The 22,181-nt window shown below is 58.2% G+C and overlaps 1 protein-coding gene across 1 annotated transcript; it reads left to right on the top strand.

Moving 5' to 3' along the window:
• Positions 1-2,330: 2,330 nt before the first annotated feature.
• CTSH (cathepsin H) lies at positions 2,331-16,418 on the top strand. The gene is made up of 12 exons (XM_036068683.2): positions 2,331-2,454; positions 6,161-6,192; positions 6,836-6,941; positions 7,767-7,837; positions 8,439-8,543; positions 10,975-11,061; positions 11,620-11,675; positions 12,760-12,841; positions 13,929-13,997; positions 14,276-14,382; positions 15,198-15,323; positions 16,002-16,418. Exons 1-12 carry the CDS (start codon positions 2,364-2,366, stop codon positions 16,075-16,077), a joined length of 1,008 nt encoding a protein of 335 aa, XP_035924576.2. The 5' UTR covers positions 2,331-2,363; the 3' UTR covers positions 16,078-16,418.
• Positions 16,419-22,181: the final 5,763 nt, after the last annotated feature.

Below are 22,181 nucleotides of genomic sequence, written 5' to 3'. Positions count from 1 at the left end.
CCCTTTTCTCCCAAGGCCAGTGACTTAACTGCAAATAACAATGCAGGGTATTTTCTGAGATCCTTGCCTCAAAGTGCACCCAGAGGGGCATCCAAACAAGGGCAACATCATAAACTGACAAAGATCTGCTCTCTCTGCAAATACAGCCTGGACTGCTGGTTCTCCAGCCGACTCAGTGTCGCGTGCGCATGCTGCACAGAGAGATCACCCAGAGGCCCTTTAAGTGCACATTCCTGGGCCCTACCCACCCTTCAGATCCCAGGAGAGAGCCTCAAGAACCTGCTCCCCTGGGGCCTCAGAGGCAGGGCTGGGCTGAGCACTTTGGGAGAGAAAACCTCTGCTGGGGGGAGGGTGGGAGGAGAGGGGGAGGGTTGGGGGGAGGGGCGGAGAGGTGAGACAGGCCAGCCCCAAGGGCTCCGACCTCACCAAAATGCCTCTGGCAGCAAAAACACAATGGCAGACTGCCGGAGATCAACCCTGGGCTCAGACTCACTACTGCACACCTACTAGGAAAGTTAAGGGTATGGGAAAATGTTGGGGCTCAGAGCCCACGGCCAAGAAGGACTTCTGGAGACGTCTTTGGTGCACAAAGGTGCTTTTATTAAAGCACAGGGACAGGGCCCCTGGGCAGAAGGAGCTGTAAGGGGTCAGGAGGAGTGGCCTATTATATACTTTCGAGTTGGGAGGGGTTAGGGACAGTGTAAGTCTCTTAGGAATTTTGGAAGCAAGGTTTCCAGGATCTTGAGGAGGCCGGCTATTGTTAGAAAAGGTCATTTATTACTGTCTAGTGAAATTCTAGTCATGAGACCCTTTAGATGGGGCGCCTGGGGGGCTCAGTCGGTTAAGCGTTTGCCTTCAGCTCATGTCATGGTCCCAGGGTCCTGGGATCGAGCCCCGCATTGGACTCCCTGCCCCGCGGGGAGTCTGCTTCTCCCTCTCCCTCCCTCCACTGCTCTCTCTCTCTCTCTCAAATAAAAAGAATCTTAAAAAAAAAATGTGTATCAGGGTCCATATGCTTGGGGGATGATTGCTAACATGATTACTGGGGGGTTGAGATAAAGGAAGTTTCCAAAGGAATCTCTCTGTTTAGACTCACAGGATCCTGTGGGGTTGGGATGGTGTTAAGCTAAGATTGCCTTTTGCCCTTAGTGTCTAGTGAGGCAGCTGAGCTCCCGGAGGAAGCTCCCTTGTTTCCCACATCAGTTACCAGCCACTCTGGAGCCTCAGTTTCCCCATCTGTAAAATGGGAGTGAAGGTGGGGGGTCAACAACATGCGCTCTGCTAGGTGAGGCTGTAGGTGAATATGCCCCCTGGGTGCTTGGTTGCCCGTGGTCTGAACCTTCCCTCTACCCGCCCCCCCGCCCCAGCAATCATAGTGCTGGGGCCCCTTAGCTTGAAATGTTCCTCATTCTCTTTGTTTCTCGCACACACAAACTCATATATAGTCTTCCTCCTTTCTGCAGATTTGCCAAATACACGAAACAGCCCTGAAGCTGACAATAGGATTTTCTCATCAGAAAGACTAAAATGCCTGTTGTGGGGGCGGCTCAGGGGGAACCTCACCAAAAAACCGGCTGTCTCCTTCCTGTACTTGTAAGTTCATTCCAAGGCAGAAGGGACAACCAGCGGAATGTGCTTAAGGAGGACCAGAAATGGGGGCTGGGGGGGGCGGTTAGGGAGAGGGGAGCTCCAGCGAGCAGGGCGGGTGGGGGGGGCCTCCGGGTGTGGGGGTCGGGGCGGGCAGGGAGAGGGGGAGCTCCGGGTGTGGGGGTCGGGCGGGCAGGGAGAGGGGGGGCTCCGGGTGTGGGGGTCGGGGCGGGCAGGGAGAGAGGGGGCTCCGGGTGTGGGGGTCGGGGCGGGCAGGGAGAGGGGGGGCTCCGGGTGTGGGGGTCGGGGCGGGCAGGGAGAGGGGGGGCTCCGGGTGTGGGGGTCGGGGCGGGCAGGGAGGGGGGGTCTCCGGGTGTGAGGGTCGGGGTTGGGCAGGGAGAGAGGGGGCTCCGGGTGTGGGGGTCGGGGCGGGCAGGGAGGGGGGGCTCCGGGCGGGCAGGGAGAGGGCGAGGTCAGGCCGTGACCGCCCCCGCAGCACCCCCGCCCGCCCGCGGCGCCCTTCCTGGCACAGCAGCAGGAGGGGGCGGTGGGGCGCGGGCCGGGGCCGGGGGGCGGCGGAGGGCAGGTGCGGCCGCTTCCCCGGCGGGCCCGGCGCTCAGGGGTGTCCCGGAGCCCCGCCCCCGGAGCCCGCGAGCCCCGCCCCCGGAGTCCGCGAGCCCCGCCCCCGGGGCCCCGCCCCCCGGGGCCCCGCCCCCGCCGCTGCCTCGGCCTCGTTCCCGGGCGCCCGCCGCCAGTCCGCGGGCCGAGCCGCCACGATGTGGGTCGTGTTGCCGCTGCTGTGCGCGGCCGCGGGGCTCCTGGGACCCCCGGCCTGCGGCGCCACCGACCTCTACGCGACCTCGTTAGGTACGGGGAGGGGGGCGCCGCGGGAAAAGGGTCTCGCAGGGCCGGCTGGTCCTCGGAGGACTGCGGGGTGGGGGGCACCTGGCTGGGGGCAGCGGGGCAGGGCCTTTCCGCGGCCCCAGGACCAGGGCCTCCGCGCGTGGGGACCCGGGAGGGGTGAACTGCGTTACGGGAGGGGTCGGGAGGAGGGGGAGGTCTCAGAGGGCGTCTTGCATGACCGGAGGAGCGGTGGGCTGGGGGTCCAGGGTCCCACCGGCGCAGGCCGCTGCAGGGCTTGGAATGCCAGAGAAGCCCGCAGCCCCCGGGCGTCCACGCCCAGCCTGGGGACACGGAGGACTTCCATGCCCCCTGCCAGGGTGAGCAGGGGCTTTCCAGCCTTTCTGGCAGCTCCCCGGGGATCCCCATGGGCGCCTTGAGAGTCTTTCTGTAAAATGGGTTGGCTGGACTGTGGCGGGAGCGACGTCTGTTCTAAGCCCTGAAACCCGAGGGCGTCTCTCCAAGCGCCGGGCGTTGGTCCGACACCAGGAGTCCCCTGTAGGCCACGTGCGCTGTGCCGGGTCCAGCTGCGCTGTTCTTGCAGCCCTTCCCCTCCTGGGGGTCTAGGCACCTCCCCAGGCTGGAGGCCCTTCCCTGTGGGTCTTCCTCCTTCCCTGCTGCTGCCCACCCTCAGCCCACCACCCGAAGGCTCTGAGCTCACAAGACGACCTGCCCTACTCACCCTGGGCACAGAGAAGCGTTGTCAGAGAACAGCCTGGAGACAGGACGAAGGTCACTGAGGCTCAGAATCTGCTCACTCTTCTCTACTCATTTGTACAAGAAGGGCCCCCAGTCTCGCAGACCTGGGGGCCGGGAGCGGGGCAGCTTCAGGTCAGCCCCAACCTAAGAAAAGCCCAGTGCCCCGGGGCTTTGCTTCACCCTGGCTGTGTTGGCGCCCAAGCCATCCCAGCTCCAGAGCAGGGCTCCGTAAGCTTTTTCTGTCAAGGGCCAGATGGTAAACATTGTAGGCTTTGTGGGCCATACGGTGTGTAGCAACTCCTCAACTCGGCCCTTGAGAGCAGCCACAGAGAGTGTGCAGACGAATGAACCTCGCTGTGTTCCCGTAAACTTTTATTTATGCACACTGAAATTTGAATGCAGATGATTCTCCGGTCTTACAAAATGTATATATTTTTTTCAATCATTTGAAAGTATAAAAAAAACATTTTTCAGTTTGCCATCGTTCGCTGACCCCTGTTCTCCAGGCTGCCCACACAGTCCCCCAGACAGGGCATACATGAATGTACTTCTCCCAGAAGTCACAGTGGATTTGAAATGGGTCTGTCTGAGGTTGGGGCCCTGGGCTCAGCAGCAGATCCTTCTGGCCCAGCCCAAGAGCATCTCTAGCTTTTTCTTCCACTGACCTCCTGTGAATGAGAAGTAGCCTGGGCTTGTCATGCCTGCATGTCGCTTTCGAAATATCCCAGAGGTGAAGGCTAGTCAGTTGTCCTGAACTCTGTCCTGCCTGAAATCCTGCTGGGCTGAGGTCTGCCTTCCTCTGAAGCCATCCCACTGCAGCAGGGCCCTGTAACCAGGGTTGGGGATCCTACAATCTTCGCAGGATTGTCTTGGGGAAACGGGCGTTTCTTCCCCAGGGAAATGGCTGTAGCTTGGTTCCTAGGATAGATGTGTGACCCACAAAGGGAAATCAGCATGCTGAGCAGCATGATCTCCAGCCTGGGGAGCGGGGGGAGTCCCTGGAGAAACACAAAGAAATTCCACGTGACTGTGGGCACGGAGAGGGGATCCGTGTCCAGCCCCTTTACAAACATCCTCTTTGCCAAAACCGATCTGTGCCTCTCATTCCTCCTAAATCTGAATTTGTGGTTCTAAACACATCAGGGGCAGCAAAAGAGACAGACGGTAACAAATCTTCTTCAAAACTGTTGTTGGTTCTTCAAGGAAACTGAAATTGAAGAAGAGAGGACCTCACCGAGGTATCAGCTGATGGGGTCTTAGAGTGTCATGTGATTGAGGCGTAGGAACTGAGAAACCTTGCTGTAAAAATTGCCTTCCACTCCCGGAAGCAATAAGTAATTAGGGATTTGCGTATTTAGCAGGATTTCTGAGTCTTTTGACCTATAAAAAAACAAAGACCAGGGGCATCTGGGTGGTTCAGTCAGTTGAGTATCCGCCTTCAGCTCAGGTCATGATCCCAGGGTCCTGGGATCGAGCCCCACATTGGGCTCCCTGCTCAGTGGGGAGTCTGCTTCTTCCTCTGCCTCACCCCTCCACACCACCCCACTCGTGCATGCATGCTCGCTTGTGCTCTCTCTCTCAAATAAATAAAATCTAAAAAAAAAAACAAAGACCAGAATTAATGCTGACCCATTAAAAAAAAAAAAAGGAAATATTCACCCATGAATTTATAAGTCCATGAGGGGGATTTAGTTAGTAAAGTCCTGTTGATCTCATTAAGAGATGCATTTCTTTTTTCTTTTTTAAAAGATTTATTTATTTATTTTAGAGGGAGAGCATGGAGGGGAGGGCGGGCAGAGGCAGAGGGAGAGAGAGAATCCCAAGCAGACTCCACGCTGAGCACAGAGTCTGACACGGACCTTGATCCCACGACCCTGAGATCAGGACCTGAGCCAAAACCAAGAGTCAGACCCTTAACCGACAGAGCCCCCCAGGCGCCCCAAGTGATGCATTTCTGACACAAGTTTACTTTTTATGTTTGACAATTACTTTTCATAATGTATAATATATTTGAAATACTTTAATCAGTTGGGGTGTTGATGAGGAGTATTCAATTCAGAATAAATTCATATAATGTTCAGAGATGTGTGAGTCACAGGAAGCAAAAGTAATTTCAGTGTATACTTTTTGTCCTGTGGCTGCATCCGAGGATGGTAGGGCATCCAGTGTAAACATACGCTTCCTTACGTGCGTGTTACTGACGGCGGGTGTCAAATCAGATGGTACGCAGATTCCCTCGGCTAGCTTCAAAAGAAGGATGTGGCAGTCTTATTTTAAAATGACAATATTTAGGGGGCACCTGACTGGCTTGGTCCGTAGAACGTGCGACTCTTATTACTCTCAGGATCGTGAGTTCAAGCCCCACCGTGGGCGTGGAGCCTACTTAAAATTTTTTTAAAAAATTAAAATGACGGTATTTCCAATAAGCTGGAATACATTCTTTGTGGCTGTTTAAATTTAGGATGAAATTTTAGGTAACTCAGACATACACAAGGGCAGGTAACCGGGGAGGTCCTTCCACAAACAGCAGGCCCGCCTGCTTTTGTGCCCCAAGTCTGCTGGGGCGAGAGCACCAGACACGGCGAAGTCCAAGGTACTTGTTATCTGTCCCTTGAAGAAAAAATACGCTGACCCTCGGAGTATAGGTTTTTTAACTAACTGCGTGTTGAAATATATCATACAGAAAAGTACACAAGTCGTTAAATCACGTTTCAGTGAATTTCCACAATCCACGCGCCGTTGTATGAGCAGAAGCAGGTGGAGACGCCCGCACTGGGGACGTCCCCCGTCCTGACTGTCAGGAGTTAACCTTAGTTGCCACCTCCCCTGCGGGACGAGCTGGACTTCTGCATCCTGTCACCTAGTTTCCTGAAATGCAAATCGGCTCCCAAGTGCCCCGCTTGGCTGAAGGTTCCACTTCATGGCCAGGCGCCCCGGCCTCATTTCTTTCTTTTTTTTTTTTTTCTTTTTACAGAGAAAGTTCACTTCAAGTCATGGATGGTGCAGGTCAGTGCTCAGCTTCTTCCTGAGGCTTTTCATTCCTCTGTTGCCTGTTACCTAACCCGACTGCCAGATTGGAGACAATGGGGAAGGCTTTTCCCAGCCCACACCCCTGGGTCTTTCGGGACTGGGAATTGGCCAAAGTGGGAAAGATCCGGTTAGGTCCACCCCTTCCAAACAGTTGTCCCCAGTGCTGAAGGTGGCTGGCAGCCTTCCAGCCTTGGGACCCGTGTCCATGTTTTGTATTCGGGGACGTTGCGTGTTGGCTGCAAAGTTAACTGGAGAACTCGAGTGCACGTGCTTTTGCAAAAGGGTGATTTTTGCCAGAGACGGGAGCCAGCCCCCGCCGCGGCGTCCGTGGAGGGCCTGCCCTCGGCACGTCTCTTCCCCAGGGCCTCTGGGATGCGGCTGATTGGGGCAGCTGCGAGGCTCCGGGCTGGCCTCAGGTCCCTGGAGGCCCGGCGTGTGCTTGTAACCTCCTGCCTTTCACAGCCGAGGCCCGCGGCAGTGTCCTGCCTCCCGATGCGGCTTTGGCTCCAGAATCGTGCTGGAAGGAAAAGCTCCGTCCCTCCTCTTAGAAAACAGACTGTCTCCTCCTGGTGAGCTGCATCTTGCTTCCGTGACTCACCGCTGATGTGTTTTGTTTTAGCACCAAAAGAGATACAGCTCAGAGGAGTATCACCACAGGCTGCAGACGTTCGTCAGCAACCGGAGGAAGATAAATGCCCACAACGCTGGGAACCACACATTTAAAAGTACCGTGGGCTTGCCCCCTGCAGGCTCCTCGCGGCCGCGTCTCAGAAACCAGTGATGACGGAAGGCCCGCCGGGGACTTAGGGGAGGGATGGTCAGAGCGCAGGGCCCGAAGCCGCCCCGGGCCGACCTCAGTCTGGCTCTGCTGTGGTTCTCGGAGACTCAGTGAAGCTCGGTGCTGGTGGCCCGCTGGGTGGTCGCGGAGTTTACGGGAGACGCTGTACAAGCCCCGCCCGTTCCTGCCAGCCCAGGGTCCGTCCCGGACGCCGAGCCCTGCCCTTGGACTGCTGGGTGGCAGAACCGGGCTCTGGCCTCGGACACACGCGCAGCGTCAGGCACGTTGTGAATGTGGGCAACAGGCATAAGATGGGGAAGCGGTGCTCGCGTCTCATTTGTGGGACCGTGGGGGGCCGACGAGCGTCTCACGTTCTACCCGGCTGTCGTGGGGAGATGCGAACACTCCCCGCCCCGGGCCGATGTGGGGACCGGAGGGGGTGCACGTGGGAATGCACCTGGGCAGGCTCCTCACCGGGACGCCCACGGACTCTCCGGGGGGTCTACACGCTGGGTGCCCGGCCCCACCACACGCTACCCGCACCCACAGCCCCGCCGTGCAGCCCACATGTGTGTAGCTCTGAAGCCCAGAGAACTTGACCCTGGTGTATTCAGTTAAATTCCGTTTAAAACCTAAAAAGAAGCCAGTTGCTGCAGCTAGAAATAGGACCCAGGTTAACTTGGGGTTTCTTGGTTTTTTTCTGTTTCTTTATGACTGTCTTATTGAGCGCCTCTTTTCTCTTTGGGTTTTTTTGTTTTTCCTTCTTTTTCAGTGGGGCTGAACCAGTTTTCAGACATGAGCTTTGCTGAAATAAAACGCAAGTATCTTTGGTCGGAGCCTCAGGTAGGTGTCGTTCCTTGTGACCAAATCTGACTCTTTCCACTCGGACGTTTGGAATAAGTTCAGAGTCCACTCAGCTCCCAGCCGGACTGCGCCCCACCCAGCTTCAGGGGGCCCCAGGTTCCTGGGGAGTCAGGCGGCTCCCAGCGGTTCCTCAGTCCACGCCCCTGGCCTCAGCCACGTGGGCCCCGAACTTAGGGTTGCCGGAGAAAACACAGACGCACAGTTAAAACAATTTTGAAAATAAAACTGAATTTCAGGTAAATAACACCTAGCCTTCAAGGGTAAATCCATCATAAATACTGGGCAGGACATACTCTCGCTATAGTTACTCCTCGTTTATATGAAGTTAAAACTGAACTATGTGAGCTGTATTTTTATTTGTTAAATCTGGCTTCCTGGTCCTCGCCGCCCCCCCCCCCCCCCCCCGCCGGTGCTCCCAGAGGGACAGCTCATCTAGCATTTGGACCCAGTAGGTGGGGGCAGGACGGTTCTTAGAGAGATAGTCTTTCTCATGCTCTCTTGGTGATTCTGTTTTAATTGCACACTTTTGTATCAAAAAGGTTTTTTGTTCTCCTGAAAGAATTGTACTTGGTCCTTCCAGAATTGCTCGGCCACCAAAGGTAACTACCTTCGGGGGACTGGTCCCTACCCGCCCTTCGTGGACTGGAGGAAAAAAGGGAAGTTTGTGTCACCGGTGAAAAATCAGGTATGGGCGGCCACCCCCATCCTTTGCTCGCAAAATAGCCACATTCGCAGACAGTACACCGGGAAGAGAAACTCAGAAGGAGCCCTGAACTGTGGCAGGCGTATCCCCAACTCTGCTTCTCTTCATCCTCCCTCCAGCTGCCTTCCTCCAAAAGGCTGGGAGGTTATAAGGTCCGCGGGCTGCTCTGGAGGAAGAAACGGTCCCTCTTTATTGGACTGCAGTTCACCTGCACCCCTGCCCGGAGTTCCCACTGGCCCAGGCCTCAGAGTTGCCCGAAACATCATATTCCCGGTACCCTGAGAGAGGGACACCGGGGCCCCCGATCTGCAAGGCCCGGCCCAGCTGCTTTCCCTCCGGGTGGTGGCGGGACCTCAGCACGCAGTGACGCTAGCCTTCTCTACGCACTCCGGCCACGGGGAACAGTGTGTGTCCTGCGTTCTGCACCCACAGAGCTGCGGACCGGGCGGCTGGCTCTGTGCCGGAGAGTCTGAGCCCGGCCCCTGCTGTCCCTTCTGCCCACTGTGTCCCTCCCTCCAGAAGGACGTCATCCTCTTACCTCCAGAAAATGGGGGAAAGTTACCCTCCTGGAGACACTGGCCTTCCCGTTGAAAGTCTCCCTGAGAAACATGTTCTCCTTGTCCTTCAAGCCGGGGGGCACGGCATCCTATCCTCCCAGGCTCGGGGTTCCCGGAGCCTGCGAGAGATCTGGACACTTACCCCAGCACCCGGGAGCCAGAGTGACTCCCTCCCAGCACCAGGGGCAGAACAGAGCCGCGCTCTCCCCCACCACCCAGACGCAGTTTTTAGACCATCTAAGAATCCCAGGACAGTTGGGGTTTTTTTCAAGATTTTATTTATTGGGGCGCCTGGGTGGCTCAGTCGTTAGCATCTGCCTTTGGCTCAGGTCATGATCCCAGGGTCCTGGGATCGAGCCCCGCATCGGGCTCCCTGCTCCATGGGAAGCCTGCTTCTCCCTCCCCCACTCCCCCTGCTTGTGTTCCCTCTCTCGCTGTGTCTCTCTCTGTCAAATAAATAAATAAAATCTTTAAAAAAAAAAAGATTTTATTTATTTGAGAGAGAGAGAGACAGAAAGAGAATCCCAAGCAGACTCCTGCTGAGCGTGGGGCTCGATGTCACGACCCTGAGATCGTGACTTGAGCTGAAACCACGAGTCGGCCACCTAGTCGACCGAGCCAGCCAGGTGACCCAAGAATCCCATGACAGTTTAAAGCAGCGGGTTTTCAGTGTGGAAGCCTGAGCGTGCTCACTGTTGGGGAAGTAGGCAGGGACGTCCGTCAGGAATGTTCCCGGGCCATCAGGCAGACTGGGCCGCCTGGGTGTGGGGGCTGGACGGAGGCGGTTGCCCGTAGGCTTGTGGCATCTCGCTGTGGCCACCATGCAATGTAGACGCAGCAGCAGGATCTAACGTTAGCTCGGCCGCCCCTCGAGGGCTTCCCACTTCACAGAGCAGTAAACAAGGGCGAGGGGCTGGCCCGGCGGCCGGGTAGACGGGGGACACAGGCGACTGCAGAGCAGGTCTCCGCTCCCAGTCCAGCGCCCGTGGCTCGGCCTGCTCTGCCACTTTCAGCCGGGCCAGGCCCAAGCCTTGACCGGCCAGAGACGCTCACACAGGGTTGTCCCCGTACTGACAGAAGGATGTGGGACAAAGAGACCAGGAGGGAGGCCAGCAAGCCGAGAGGGCCGACCTCCTGAGGGCAGGGAAGGGGGTGGGTGGTGAGAGGGATTCGGGAGGCAGAACCGTGCAGGGAAGAGACAGATGAGCCGGCAGGACCACATCTGCGCCTCTGACGGCCCTGGGAGGCAGGCACGCGGCCCCATTTTCCAGATGACGGAGCGGAGGTTGAGCGGTGGGAAGTGACCCCCTGGCTCGCACAGCGGGCACGTGGCAGAGCCGGGACTGGAACCGGGCAGGCAGGCTCCAGCGCCCGACCCTCGTGTCCAGAGCCTGGCCCGTGACTGGCAGGAGGTGGGCGGGCGAGGGGGGGCGAGCCCACAGAGGCAGGTGTCTGGGCCTGGATGGGGGTCAGGGCTGGTGCCAGGCTTGAGGAGTTGCTAGTTTAATTGCAAGGACTGTGGGTGGAATGAGGTTGGAGGGGGGGCGGTGGCAGAGAAGGTTCTGGAAACGACTTGAGTGAGTCCTTCTGAGAAACCCTGGGGAGAAGAGGAGCCGGCGTAAGATTTAGACGCAGAGGGAAAGCCAGCAACGCGCAGAATGGCCAGTGGGCTTGGTCCGCGAGGGGCCGGGACTGGTGGGCGCTGGTGGGCGCTGGTGAGGCTGGTCACCTCAGCGGCGATGTGGAGGACCCTGGCCGCACAGGGCCCGCGAGGGTCAGCGTGGACGGGAGCCTGGGGTTCCCCGGGCCTGCATCCTGGGGTCCCCATGACCGACCCCCGACCCCGGCCTCTCTAGGGCGGCTGCGGCAGCTGCTGGACCTTCTCCACCACGGGGGCCCTGGAGTCCGCCATCGCCATCAAAAGTGGGAAGCTGCTGTCTTTGGTAAGCGGTCTGCCACTGGGGTCACCTCCCGAGGTCACAGCTTCGCCCCAAGGCCTGACAGGGAGGGCCGGATGGGCCCTCGGGCTCCTTTAGGGCTTCAGGTGGGGATGCTGTTTCCCTGGACATCAGGCCCCCCCGCCTCGTGGACATTCAGCCTGCGAAACCGGACGCCCGTTTTCCTAGAAAGGAACGCGGCTTGTTGAGGAGGCAGCCCAGGGCTCGTTGCCGGGGGGCAGGCCTCTAGGAGCTGTGCCCTGCCCGGGCCTCCCCGAGAGAGGGCCGGGGCCTGTGTGTCCAGCCGCTGACCCCAGGGCGAGGGGCGAGGGCGGGCGAGGGCCGCGGGGGGAGGCGGAGCAGGGTCCGCAGCGGGCCTGGGCGGCGTCCAGCCCCCACTCTGCGCCCACCCCCCGCTCTGGGTGGCGCCCAGCCCCCGCTCTGGGTGGCATCCAGCCCCCGCTCTGCGCCCAGGCCCCGCTCTGCGCCCACCCCCCGCTCTGGGTGGCGCCCAGCCCCCGCTCCGCGCCCAGCCCCCGCTCTGCGCCCCGTGCCTTCCTGCAGGCGGAACAGCAGCTAGTGGACTGCGCCCAGAACTTCAACAATCACGGCTGCCAAGGGTACGGCCCTGACCGCGCGTGGCCCGGAGCCCCCCTCCCTCCCCACGATCGCTTCTGTCCGGCCCAGCACAGCCCCGCCCCACGCGCTGTCACGACGGGGACGGTCACCTCACATGCCTGGGGTCCCTTGGCCAGAACGGGGCCCTCCACGGTGTCCCCCGGCCCTCTCCCCGCCGTGCACGCGGCCCCGTCAGCCCCCGAGGCCAGCGGCCAGGTCCCCACACGGGTCTGGCTGCCCCTCCCGCACCGAGGGAGCTCCAAGCAGCCCAGCTTGGCCGGCTGTGAGGGACCCTCTACGAGGTGACGTGCTCGAGCCTGAAGGCTGTGTCTGCTGGACCTGCTTTCCCGGCCCCTTCCTAGAACGGTCGCCGGGGAGTCATCTCGTGTGCCTCGAGTCCGTGGCAGCCATCCTGGCACAGACGTGTGTCCAGCCCGGCCCCCTTCCCCCGTGGCCCAGGCGGCCTGCACCTGCTCGGGCGGCAGCCGACCCCGCACATCAGGGGGTCTGCGCTAGCTCCGGGAGCACCTGGCTGGGCCCTGGGTTACGGCAGCCAGCGCAGCGCGAGGGGCTGACGTTCTAGCCGGCGAGACCGGAAACAGCGTGCCGTGGGTCAGGGGGTGCCGGGTGCCGGGCAGGGGGGGCGGGCGGGCCGGGGGTGCCGGGGCCGTGGTTGGACGGCCGTGCGTGGATCCTGGGCAAGCTGTTCAGCCTTTCTGAGCCCCAGGAAACGACCGCATCGGCCCCACGGGGTGGGTGAGGGGTCGGCAGTCACGTTTGTCGAGCACCTGCCAGTCGGGGCCGAGCGGCAGCCAATCCCCGGCGCTGGGCGGGTCCCCTCCGCGTCCTGACCGGGGGCCTGGCCCGGGGTCCCTGAGGCACGTGCGGCCGTCCGCGGACTCCAGGCGTCTCTCCAGAGTCTGTCGAGCGCGGTCCTGGGGCCAGGCAGGTGGGGCGGCTCCGCTAGCCCATCCCGGACCCCGGAGAGCTTCTGGGCCGCCGGGCCGCGCCCCGGTCAAGGCCCCCAGCCCTGCAGGCACCACCTGGGCCGGTGCAGGTGGGCATCTCTGCGTGTGCTTCTTGCAGGGGCCTCCCCAGCCAGGCCTTCGAGTACATCCGGTACAACAAGGGCATAATGGGTGAAGACAGCTACCCCTACGAGGGCCAGGTAATCGGTCTCGGCCTGCAGGGCTGCCCAGCGCTGTCCGCCTCAGCCTCGGGGAGCACCGCCTTCCCCTTGAGCTGCAGCAAGGCCCCTCCCGCCAGAATCGTGTACACTCGCCAAGTTCATTCCTTCCCCCCTCGGCTTGCCCGAGCCCAGCGCCCTCACCAGACCCGCGGCCTCCCGCCGTCTCTGGCAGCCCCGTCCCCCCGCCCCCCGCGGCTCCCGTTCTCCCGGGTCCCCTCCCGCCGAGTCACCGGGGCGCCGGCCTCCGCCGCCCTTCCCGCCCGTCAGCACCGGCCGTGCGGTCACTCTCACGCTGACCACGCTCTCCGGCACCTGCTCCCGCTCTGCCCGGGCCTGCTGCCGCCTCACCCCGGCCCGTCCACGGCCCTGTCTTTCCCCCCAAACCTGTGGCTCCACCAGCATTTCCCCTCACTGATGACCAACACCAGCCCTCCCAAAACCTGCTGGCCCCTGGCGGGCTGACCGCCCCAGACCCTCACTTGAGTTCCTCCTGCCAGCCATCGGAGACCCCACACCGCTCCTGCGGTCCGTCCATGACCCTGTCTCCTTCGTCCAGCTCTCCCGGGGCCGCCAGGTGGTCTCCCAGACCTCGCTCTGACCACTCACCTGCCTTGTGTGGCCCCTCGTAAACCTCGGGCTCCGGCCCAGCCGCTGGCTCGCTCCCAAACACCGCGCCGTGCCTCCCGCCGTCCCCACCTTCTGTCCTGTCTCGGGAGTGCGTGCTCCTTCCTCCGTGTGACCTGCCGCCGGGCCTGCCTTGTGTCCGCGAACCTGTGCGCACCGGGACTGGCACTCCCCGCCCCCGCCAGGCAGGCTCCTGCCCACCTGCGGTTCTCGCCGGGTCCCCCAGGCTCCGCGAGCCCACCTCCGCGGGAGGGTCGCCCCTGTGAGCTCCTTGAGGACAGGGATGCCTCTGACCCCCTCTCGAGTGACCCCATCGCCCGGCCCCTGCGCTCGGAGCTTCGGCTGCGCAGACGCCCGCAGGCGGCTCGGGGGAGGCCTGAAGTCTCGGCCTGGGGCTGGGCCCCCCTGAGTCGAGCTCCACGCCCTCTGCTGCCCTGAACAGGACGGAGACTGCAAGTTCCAGCCCAGCAAGGCCATCGCTTTCGTGAAGGACGTGGCCAACATCACCATCGTGAGTGGCGAGCCTCCTCTCCGATGGGCAGGGTGTTCCCGCGGGGAGGCCAGCGTCCAGCACGGCCGGCCGGGCAGGGGGCGCAGCAGGCCAGCTCGTGGCACGTCCCTGGGACCGCGAGGAGGGGCAGCGTGCCCCTCGGTGGCTGTTTGGTCCGACACAGCCTTCTCTTCCTTCCTTCCGGACACCCGCGCCCCCTCGGGCGCCCATCCCTGCCTCGGGGCAAAGGGCCGTATTTGGGAAGGGGGGCAGGGAGGTGCCAGGCTGTGTGTCCACAGAATGACGAGGAGGCGATGGTGGAAGCCGTGGCCCTGTACAACCCCGTGAGCTTCGCCTTCGAGGTCACCAGGGACTTCATGATGTACAGGAAAGGGGTCTACTCCAGGTGAGCCGCGGTCCCCGCAGGGACAGGGGCCAGGCGGCGTCCCCGTGGCGGGCAGGGCTGGCCCTCCATACACCCCACGTTGACCCTGCGGCCGTCGGGGAGGGCAGACCCAGCCCGAGGGCAGCAGCGGCCTCCAGTTCCGAAAACCCCGTTCCAAGCGGGAGGATGAAGGAGCTGCTCTCAGGATCCAGGGCTGGGGGCTTCCCCACCGAGCTGTTCTGGGACGGGCTCGCCTCACCCTTGCCCCCGGCCACTTGCCTGCCCCGCATCGTGAGCAGGCCCGAGTCCCAGGGCCGTCCTGCCCTCTCGAGCCGTGGCCACGGAGATCTCAGATCCAGCACGTGTCCTCCCCGTCCCCGCGCTGCCCGAGACCCCGCCGCCCAGAAATGCACGCTCACCCGTGTGTCCTTGTGCAGCCCCCACCAGTCCGCCCCCCACGTGGAGCCAGGATCCACCTCCTGGGAGCGCTCCCTGGGTGCACCAGCCTCAGCCGCGCCAGTGGCCCCCACCCCCCAGGGTCCGGGGTCAGCTGGGCTGGGGGACCCTGGTGATCTGGGCCCACTGCCCACCACAGCCACACTGAGGGGCCTTCCCAGGGACCCCCATCCCCACTGGGCTGACCCCCTCCTCGGGCTGCCTCCCCGCCAGATGCAGCTTCCCGAGGACAGGGTCTGGCACCGAGGGAGCGGAGCGGATTCCCCGCGCTGGGAAACGCTGCTTCGGAGCCTCAGAGGACCCTCCTTGGACGGGGCTGAGCCGTCCCGATGCATTCCTCCTTCCTGCGTGTTCAAACCTTTTATATTTTCCGTTTCCAGCACGTCCTGTCATAAAACTCCGGATAAAGTCAACCACGCGGTCCTGGCTGTTGGGTACGGAGAACAAAACGGGATACCCTACTGGATCGTGAAGAACTCTTGGGGTCCCCAGTGGGGGATGAACGGGTAAGCAGCGTCCGGGTCCCGTGTGCGGGGAGGGGCGTCATTGCTCAGGTCTGGGGGCCTAGGGGGTCTCCTCCCCGTCAGGTACATGGCGTCTGAGCCGGGGCTGGTCAGCCGGGCCCCGGTGCAGGCCCGGGGGAGGAGCCCGAGGCTGAACCCCACACCCGAGATGCCCCTGTGCAACCCTCTCCTGTCCTGGGCCCCACATCCCGACGATTCTGTGTCGGGACCGTTGTCCCAGTAGGATCTGTGGGCGGGACCCAGCCGGCGGCCGGGAGGGCGGGTGGGGAGAAATCCAGGCCGCAAGCTTACTGCTGACCCTTCACAGCCTCTCCCAGGGGCAAGGGGCTGGAACCAGGGGCCCCAGGTGCACACCCCGGAGGGGCTCCGTCGTGTCTGCCGGCAGACCCCGTGTCCTCGGGGGGCCCGTGACAATTCCGTCACTGAGCGAGGACCTCGTGGGGGCTAAGGAGCCCCGGTAAATTGTGGGGACAGCGGCAGTGGACACAATACGGCAGCCAGAGGGACGGGAGGGAAAGTTGTCCAGAGTCAGGTCAGCGGTTTCCTGGCGATAAGCCAGGCCCTCACCCCTGGAGTCAGACCTTGGGGAGCAGTAGAACATTCCAGAAAGGGCAGTGGTGAGGAAGCCCCAGCCAGGCCTAGCTCGCTCTGTCCGCCCAGGTACTTCCTCATCGAGCGTGGGAAGAACATGTGCGGCCTGGCAGCCTGCGCCTCCTACCCCATCCCCCTGGTGTGAGTGGGGGCGCCACGGCGGCCCGCCGGCGAGCGAGGGCAGAGCGGGCCGGTGGTGGAAGGCCTGCCCTGCAGGAAGGGGGGCCCTCGCCCCCGTGCCGGGCCTGGAGGCCGTGAGAAAACGAGGAAGAAGAGTCCTCCCCGCCCGCCCCCGAGCAACAGGCCTACCCGTGTCTTCCGAGGCGAAGGAGGCCACCAGCTGCGTGCCTTAAACATGCCTTGACTGACTCGAACCCAGACTCGAGAATGTTCTTTATTTCCCACAGGGGCTGCTTCCCATGTGTGGACAGCACCCACGACTGTCTTTTCTGTGATCTTTACCCAATAAACATGTGGTGAACTCCTCCCCGGGCCAGGCCTGTGTGTGTGCGGGGCCCTCCCGGGACACAGGCCTGGTCCACCCTGCAGGCTCCTGTCCCCTGCGGGGAGGGGGGGCATCCAGGGGCTGCCTGGCTGGGAGGATGGTGTGGGCACAGGGTCACTGTCCACCCCGCGGGACGCCCAGGGGGAGGAGCAGGCTGAAGTCGAGACCTTGGCGGGTTGTGCCCCAGGGGTGGGGGAGGAGGAAACGTGCCAGGCTTGGCAAAGTCAGGATTCAGACCCGGGCATCAGCCTGGAAGCCTGGACTTGCCTATGTGGCCTCCGTCCCCACACGCCGGCCCTCCTGCCAGGACTGCCCACCCCATCCTCACCAACCCCTCCCCTGAACATGCTCCTGCCGGCTCCACACCATCCCTTCCCTCTTGAGAACTCCGGGTCTCCGTTCAGAAGGTGGCCGCAGGATGGCTGCCACGTCCTGTGGCATCTGGGCTCTGGGAGCAGAGTCCACGGGCTGAGCTGGGGCTCTGCTCTTTGTCCTGCAGTTCACGGTTTCCCTTAAGGTGAAGGCTGTCGTATTTGGGCCACCTGGACAGCTAAAGGCTTGAGAACATTTGAAAAAAAAAAAATGTGGTTTTTGATAAGGTTCATTTAGAAAATAACTGTATGGTTTCCATCTATTAGAGAATTCCAGTAACATGAGATGCTGCAACAACAAGACAAAGAGTTGTGAAACACAAGCATATTTCCTTGAGAGTCCTAGACCTACGGTCAGGGGTATTAAAGGCAGACATGTGACAGATAGGCCCAATTCCAGCACTGTTGCTTAACATCAATCTGGAAGGTCTGGCCGCTGCAATGAGGGAAAAAACCAAATGAATGTCTGCAGACGGTATGACAATGTGGCTTAAAAACATGCAAGAGAGTCTGAGTAAAAACTCAGAACTAATAAACAGTTCAGAAAGTGGCTGCTTACCAGACACGGAAGACACAGAAAGTCAACAAAACCCAGAAGAAAAACACGTCCCATGACTGCAACAAAACTAGTGGCCAGAAGTCGCCATCAGAAAAATAACAGAAGTCTACACACTAAGAAAATGACACAATTATTAAAAGCGAAAGCAAGTCTTGACTACATTGAGCACCAAGCCATACTCTTGAGTGGGAAGATCAACACAAAGAAGTTGACTCTTGCCCAAAACAAAAACACGGGTTTGGTACTTTTCCAAATAAAATGTCAATAAAATTGTTTGATACTTTTCTATTTGAGGGAAAACAAGGCCAAGATGGTTAAGAAGATTTTATAAATAAGTGATGGGAATGGCTGTGAGCGCTTGAAAGTGTACCCCATCTAAGAATATGTAGATCAATGACCCTGAGTCCACAAAATGAGAATTCAGGACATAAGTAGCAGGTGAACAAATTAATCTTTACTACTCCATAAAAGGTGCTAGGAAATTGGGCAACTATTTGGAACAATTTAACTTAAATCTTCACCCACACTTTTTAAAATAAACTTTTGAATTTTGTAAACATTTCAGATTTACAGAATTATTATGAAGACAGTATAGAGAGTTTCCATATATCTCACACCCAGTTCTCTCTGTTACTGTCTTGGTATGGAGTATGGTATATTTATCAAAATTAATGAACCAATATAGAACACTCTTATTAATCCTATTCTCATGAAGTTACTCGTTGTTTTTGAAAAATATTCTGGAGGAGATTTCAGAGAAATACAAATTACCACAAGAAATCAAATAGTCATTTCAAAATTTCCACACTCATTACAGACTGTGGGCTTGGGCGTGGCCACGAACTCTGGGTCTTGGGGCAGATGGCCCCCCAAGAACACGGGCTGTGTGCTGCCCTCGAACCCAGAGGTGATGATGGATCTCCTGTAAAAGGGGCCACCAAGGTCAATTCCCAGCCTTTCAGTGATCAAACACCTGCCAGGGTCAGCCATGTGCAGCTCCCCTGTTGTCCCAGGCACGGAGGGGAGGGGTGGCACGATGGCACAAGGAGGCTCTCGGCGTCCTGCATGGGCATGAGTGCTGTGAAACAGGAAGAAGGGCCTGTCATTTTTCGGGTCACCATCACCCACTCCTCCATAACAGGCCTGGCGCCAGGCCCTGTAGGTCTGAGTTCATGGGACACCTCTTTGGCCCCAAGGAGCTCCCGCGCTGGAGGGAAAGACAACAAAGGAAGACGTAAAACCAACCAAACAAGACCAGTGAAAGTCCAAAAGTTCAAGACATTACAAGAAAAAACTCCAGAGCAATGGTCTTTATCGCTATAGATGCAAAAATTCTCAGTAAGATACTGAATGCAAACCAAATCCAGCAACGTATGAGAAGGATTCTGTATCATGAGCAAGTGGGGTTTATCCCAGCAATAAATGGTTGGCTCACCACTTGGAAATCAATAAAATACACCATATCAATAAAGGACAAAAACTGCATAATCCTCTCTATAGACAGAAAAAGCATTTTTAAAAAATCCAATACCCTTTCATGACAAAGGCACTCAACAAACTCGTAATGGAAGGGAAACTTCCTCACCCTGACAGGGGCATCTAGGAAAAACCCACAGCTAACGTCACACTTCATAATGAAAGATGAACGCTTGCCCTCCTAAGATCAGACATAAGACAAGGATGTCTGTCCTCAGCCCTCTCTTCTACCTTGTACGGGAGGTTCTAGCAGAGCAGTTAGGCAAGAAAGAGATGTCACAGCACCAAATTGGAGAGGAGGAGGTAAAGTACCTCTATTTGCAATGACATGATCCTGTATGCAGAAAATCCTGAGGAACACACACACACATCCCAAAAAAACTATTGGTGTCAGTCAGTGATTTTGGCAGTGTTTCAGGATATAAGATAAATATACAAAACCAACTGTATTTCTATACACCAGCAACAGACAACCCAAGTTACAATAGAATCAGCAAGAATAAAAAACAGGGAGAATTTAACAAAAGATGTGTAGGACTTATACGCTGGAAACTATAAAATGTTATCAAAAGAAATTAAGATCTAAATAAGTGGAACATCATCCCATGTTTGTGGGTTACAATTAATACTGTAAAATGACAGTACTCCCCAAATTGATCTACAAACACAATCCCTCCTAGAACCCCAGCTGGCTTGTTTGCAGAAGTAGACAAGCTGGTCCTAGAACTCCTTTGGAAATCAGGGCCAGAGCAGCCAAAACAATCTTGAAAAGGAAGAACAAAGCTGGAGGACTCACGCTTCCCCCTCAAAACTCACTACAAAGCTACGGTGGTGAAGAGATGGTGGTACAGACATAAGGGCAGACATACAGATCAATGGGATGGAAATGAGAGTCTAGAAGGAATCTTCCATTTGTGGTTGATTTTCAACAGACACCAAGACAATTCAATGGGGAAAGAATCCTTTTTTTTTTTTTTTTTTTTTTAAGCAAATGGTCCTGGGACTGCTGGACGTCCACATGCAGAATGAAGTTGGACCCCTGACTCACACCATTTACAGGAATTAACTCAAAATGCATCACTGACCTAAATGTGGGAGCTAACACTATAAAACTCATAGAAGGGGCAAATCCTCAGGAGGCTGGATTTGGCAAGTTTCTTAGATATGACACCAAACACACAGGTGACAGTGACAACAACCACAAAAAAATAAACTGGACTTCATTAGAATTAAAAACTTTTGTGCTTTGAGCGCCTGGGTGGCTCAGTGGTTAAGCATCTGCCTTCGGCTCAGGTCATGATCCCGGGGTCCTGGGATGGAGTCCCGCATAGGCTCCCTGCTCAGTGGGGAGCCTGCTTCTCCCTCTGACGCTCCCCCAGCTCGTGCTATCCCTCTCTCTCTCAAATAAATAAAGAAAATCTTAAAAAAAAAAAAAAAAACTTTTGTGCTTCAAAGGATCCTGTGAAGAAAGTGGAAAGAGAACCCGCAGAATGAAAGAAAGCATTTGCGGATCATAGTGATCTAGTATTCGGAACAGATAGAGAAATGCATTTCAACAGGAAAAACACAACTAACCCAATTTAAAACTGGACAAAAGATTTCAGTAGACATTCCTCCAAAGAAGATAAGCAAGTGGCCCACGAGCACACGGGACGGATGACCAACATCACCCACCATCCGGGAGACGCACACGGGTGCTAGGAGGGCTGTGGTCAGCGAGACGGGCAGCGGTGAGAGCTGGTGAGGGTGCGCAGGGCTTGCGACCCTCACGCACCTACTGGTGACCAAACGGTGCTGGAAGTCACTCTGAAACCAGCGTGGCAGTTCCTTAAAAAGGTAAAAGTCGTCTCACCATGTGACCCCCCAATTCCCCTCCTACGACAACTGAGAACGTGTCCACCCAGAAGTGTGCACACGCACAGAGTAGCACTGTTCGTAACTGCCAAAATGTGGAAACAAGCCACGTGTCCACCTCCTCAAACACACAGACAAACGAAATGAGGTCTGTCCGGGCAACGGAATATTATTGGAAGTAAAGAGCACCAGCACCTGCTACAAGAGGGTAAATTCTGGAAACATCGTGAGCCAAACACAGAAGACTACGTATTGTATATTCCATCCATGTGAAATGCCTAAAACAGGCAAATCCACGGAAATGGAAAGGAGACTGGCAGCTGCCAGGAGCTGGGGGATGGGAGGGAGTGAGTGCTTATAGGTCCGGGCTTTCTTTTTTGGGGTCTTAAAAATGTTCTGGAATTAGATCGTGGTGATGTTTGCACAACTTTGTGCCTCTCCTGAAATTCATTGCATTGTATACATGAGAAGGGGGAATTTTATGGTATGTGAATGGTATCTAAAAAAAAAGTCCAGGGATGAGTGTTTGAGGGTTTGCTCTGCCGCCAGGAACCCAGGGGCTCCACGGACAGGCACATGTTCAAGCTGAGGGAGGAGGGACGAGTGGGCTTCCGTGAAGAACAAAGAGGACACTCCGCTCCATGGGAGGAGCACATGGAAAGGCCCAGGGCTGGGCTGCCGTGACATGACTCCCACTGACCTCTGGTGGGCAAGGTGGCCTCGTCTACAGAGGGGAACCTGAGGCTGTGGCCTGCCCGTGGTCCCAGCTGTGGTCCCGGGAGAGGAAGCAGCCTGAGCGAGCCTGCCAGGCGTCCATGAGAAGGGCTTCACTCGTCAGCAGAGAACTTCCCCTTCAGTACAGTGGGCGCCACCTGCCAAGTGACTCCAGCTCAAGCGCGAGGTCACCCACTCCCGGGGGGCTGCGGGGAGGGCATGGGGGGGCATCCCCTCCTCTGAATCCCCCACCTCCGCACAGCAGTGTCCATGCACAGAAGCCGTCCTTCTGGGGGCAGGGATGAAGCCCTTGGGTGGCCCCAGTCCTGAAAGGGTGGAGCCCCTCCCCCTCCTCAGACGTGCGTACGTGTGTGTGTGTGCACGCGCGTGTGTGTGTGTGACAGAGAGAGAGAGAGACACGGATGGACGTGCATGCACAAATCAAAGTAGCTTCCTTCTGGGCTCCCAGGGTCTCGCTCTGGGCATGGAGGGGGACCTATGTTGAGGTCGCCCTGCTTTGGGCGTAAGCTGACCAACCATCCCAGTTTGCCTGCACTGACGAGGTTCCCAAGACTTGGAATTTAAAGTGGTGACATTCCCAGGAAAATGGGCAGGCAGGTCCGGCTTGCTGGGTGGGTGGCCAAGGGCACCGTTTGAGTCCCCATGCTTTGTAAGTGTCCTGACACACACACCACATTCATGCATCTGTGGGGCCACCAGCCCGGCTCCTGGTGGCCCCTGGATGCGTGGCCTGGGCCAGGGAAACGTGC

Source organism: Halichoerus grypus, chromosome 8, assembly GCF_964656455.1.
Source record: "Halichoerus grypus chromosome 8, mHalGry1.hap1.1, whole genome shotgun sequence".
Lineage (NCBI taxonomy): Eukaryota > Metazoa > Chordata > Mammalia > Carnivora > Phocidae > Halichoerus > Halichoerus grypus.
The sequence above is the reverse complement of the archived record's forward strand: the minus strand, read 5'-3'. Positions and strand labels throughout refer to the sequence as shown.

What these genes read in the sequence shown, in the direction of transcription:
- CTSH (XM_036068683.2), top strand. Translation starts at nt 2,364, where the DNA reads ATGTGGGTCGTGTTGCCGCTGCTGTGCGCGGCCGCGGGGCTCCTGGGA. An exon ending in GTGGGAAGCTGCTGTCTTTG is followed by an intron (nt 11,062 to 11,619) that starts GTAAGCGGTCTG and finishes GCCTTCCTGCAG; the next exon opens with GCGGAACAGCAGCTAGTGGA. An exon ending in GCTACCCCTACGAGGGCCAG is followed by an intron (nt 12,842 to 13,928) that starts GTAATCGGTCTC and finishes TGCCCTGAACAG; the next exon opens with GACGGAGACTGCAAGTTCCA.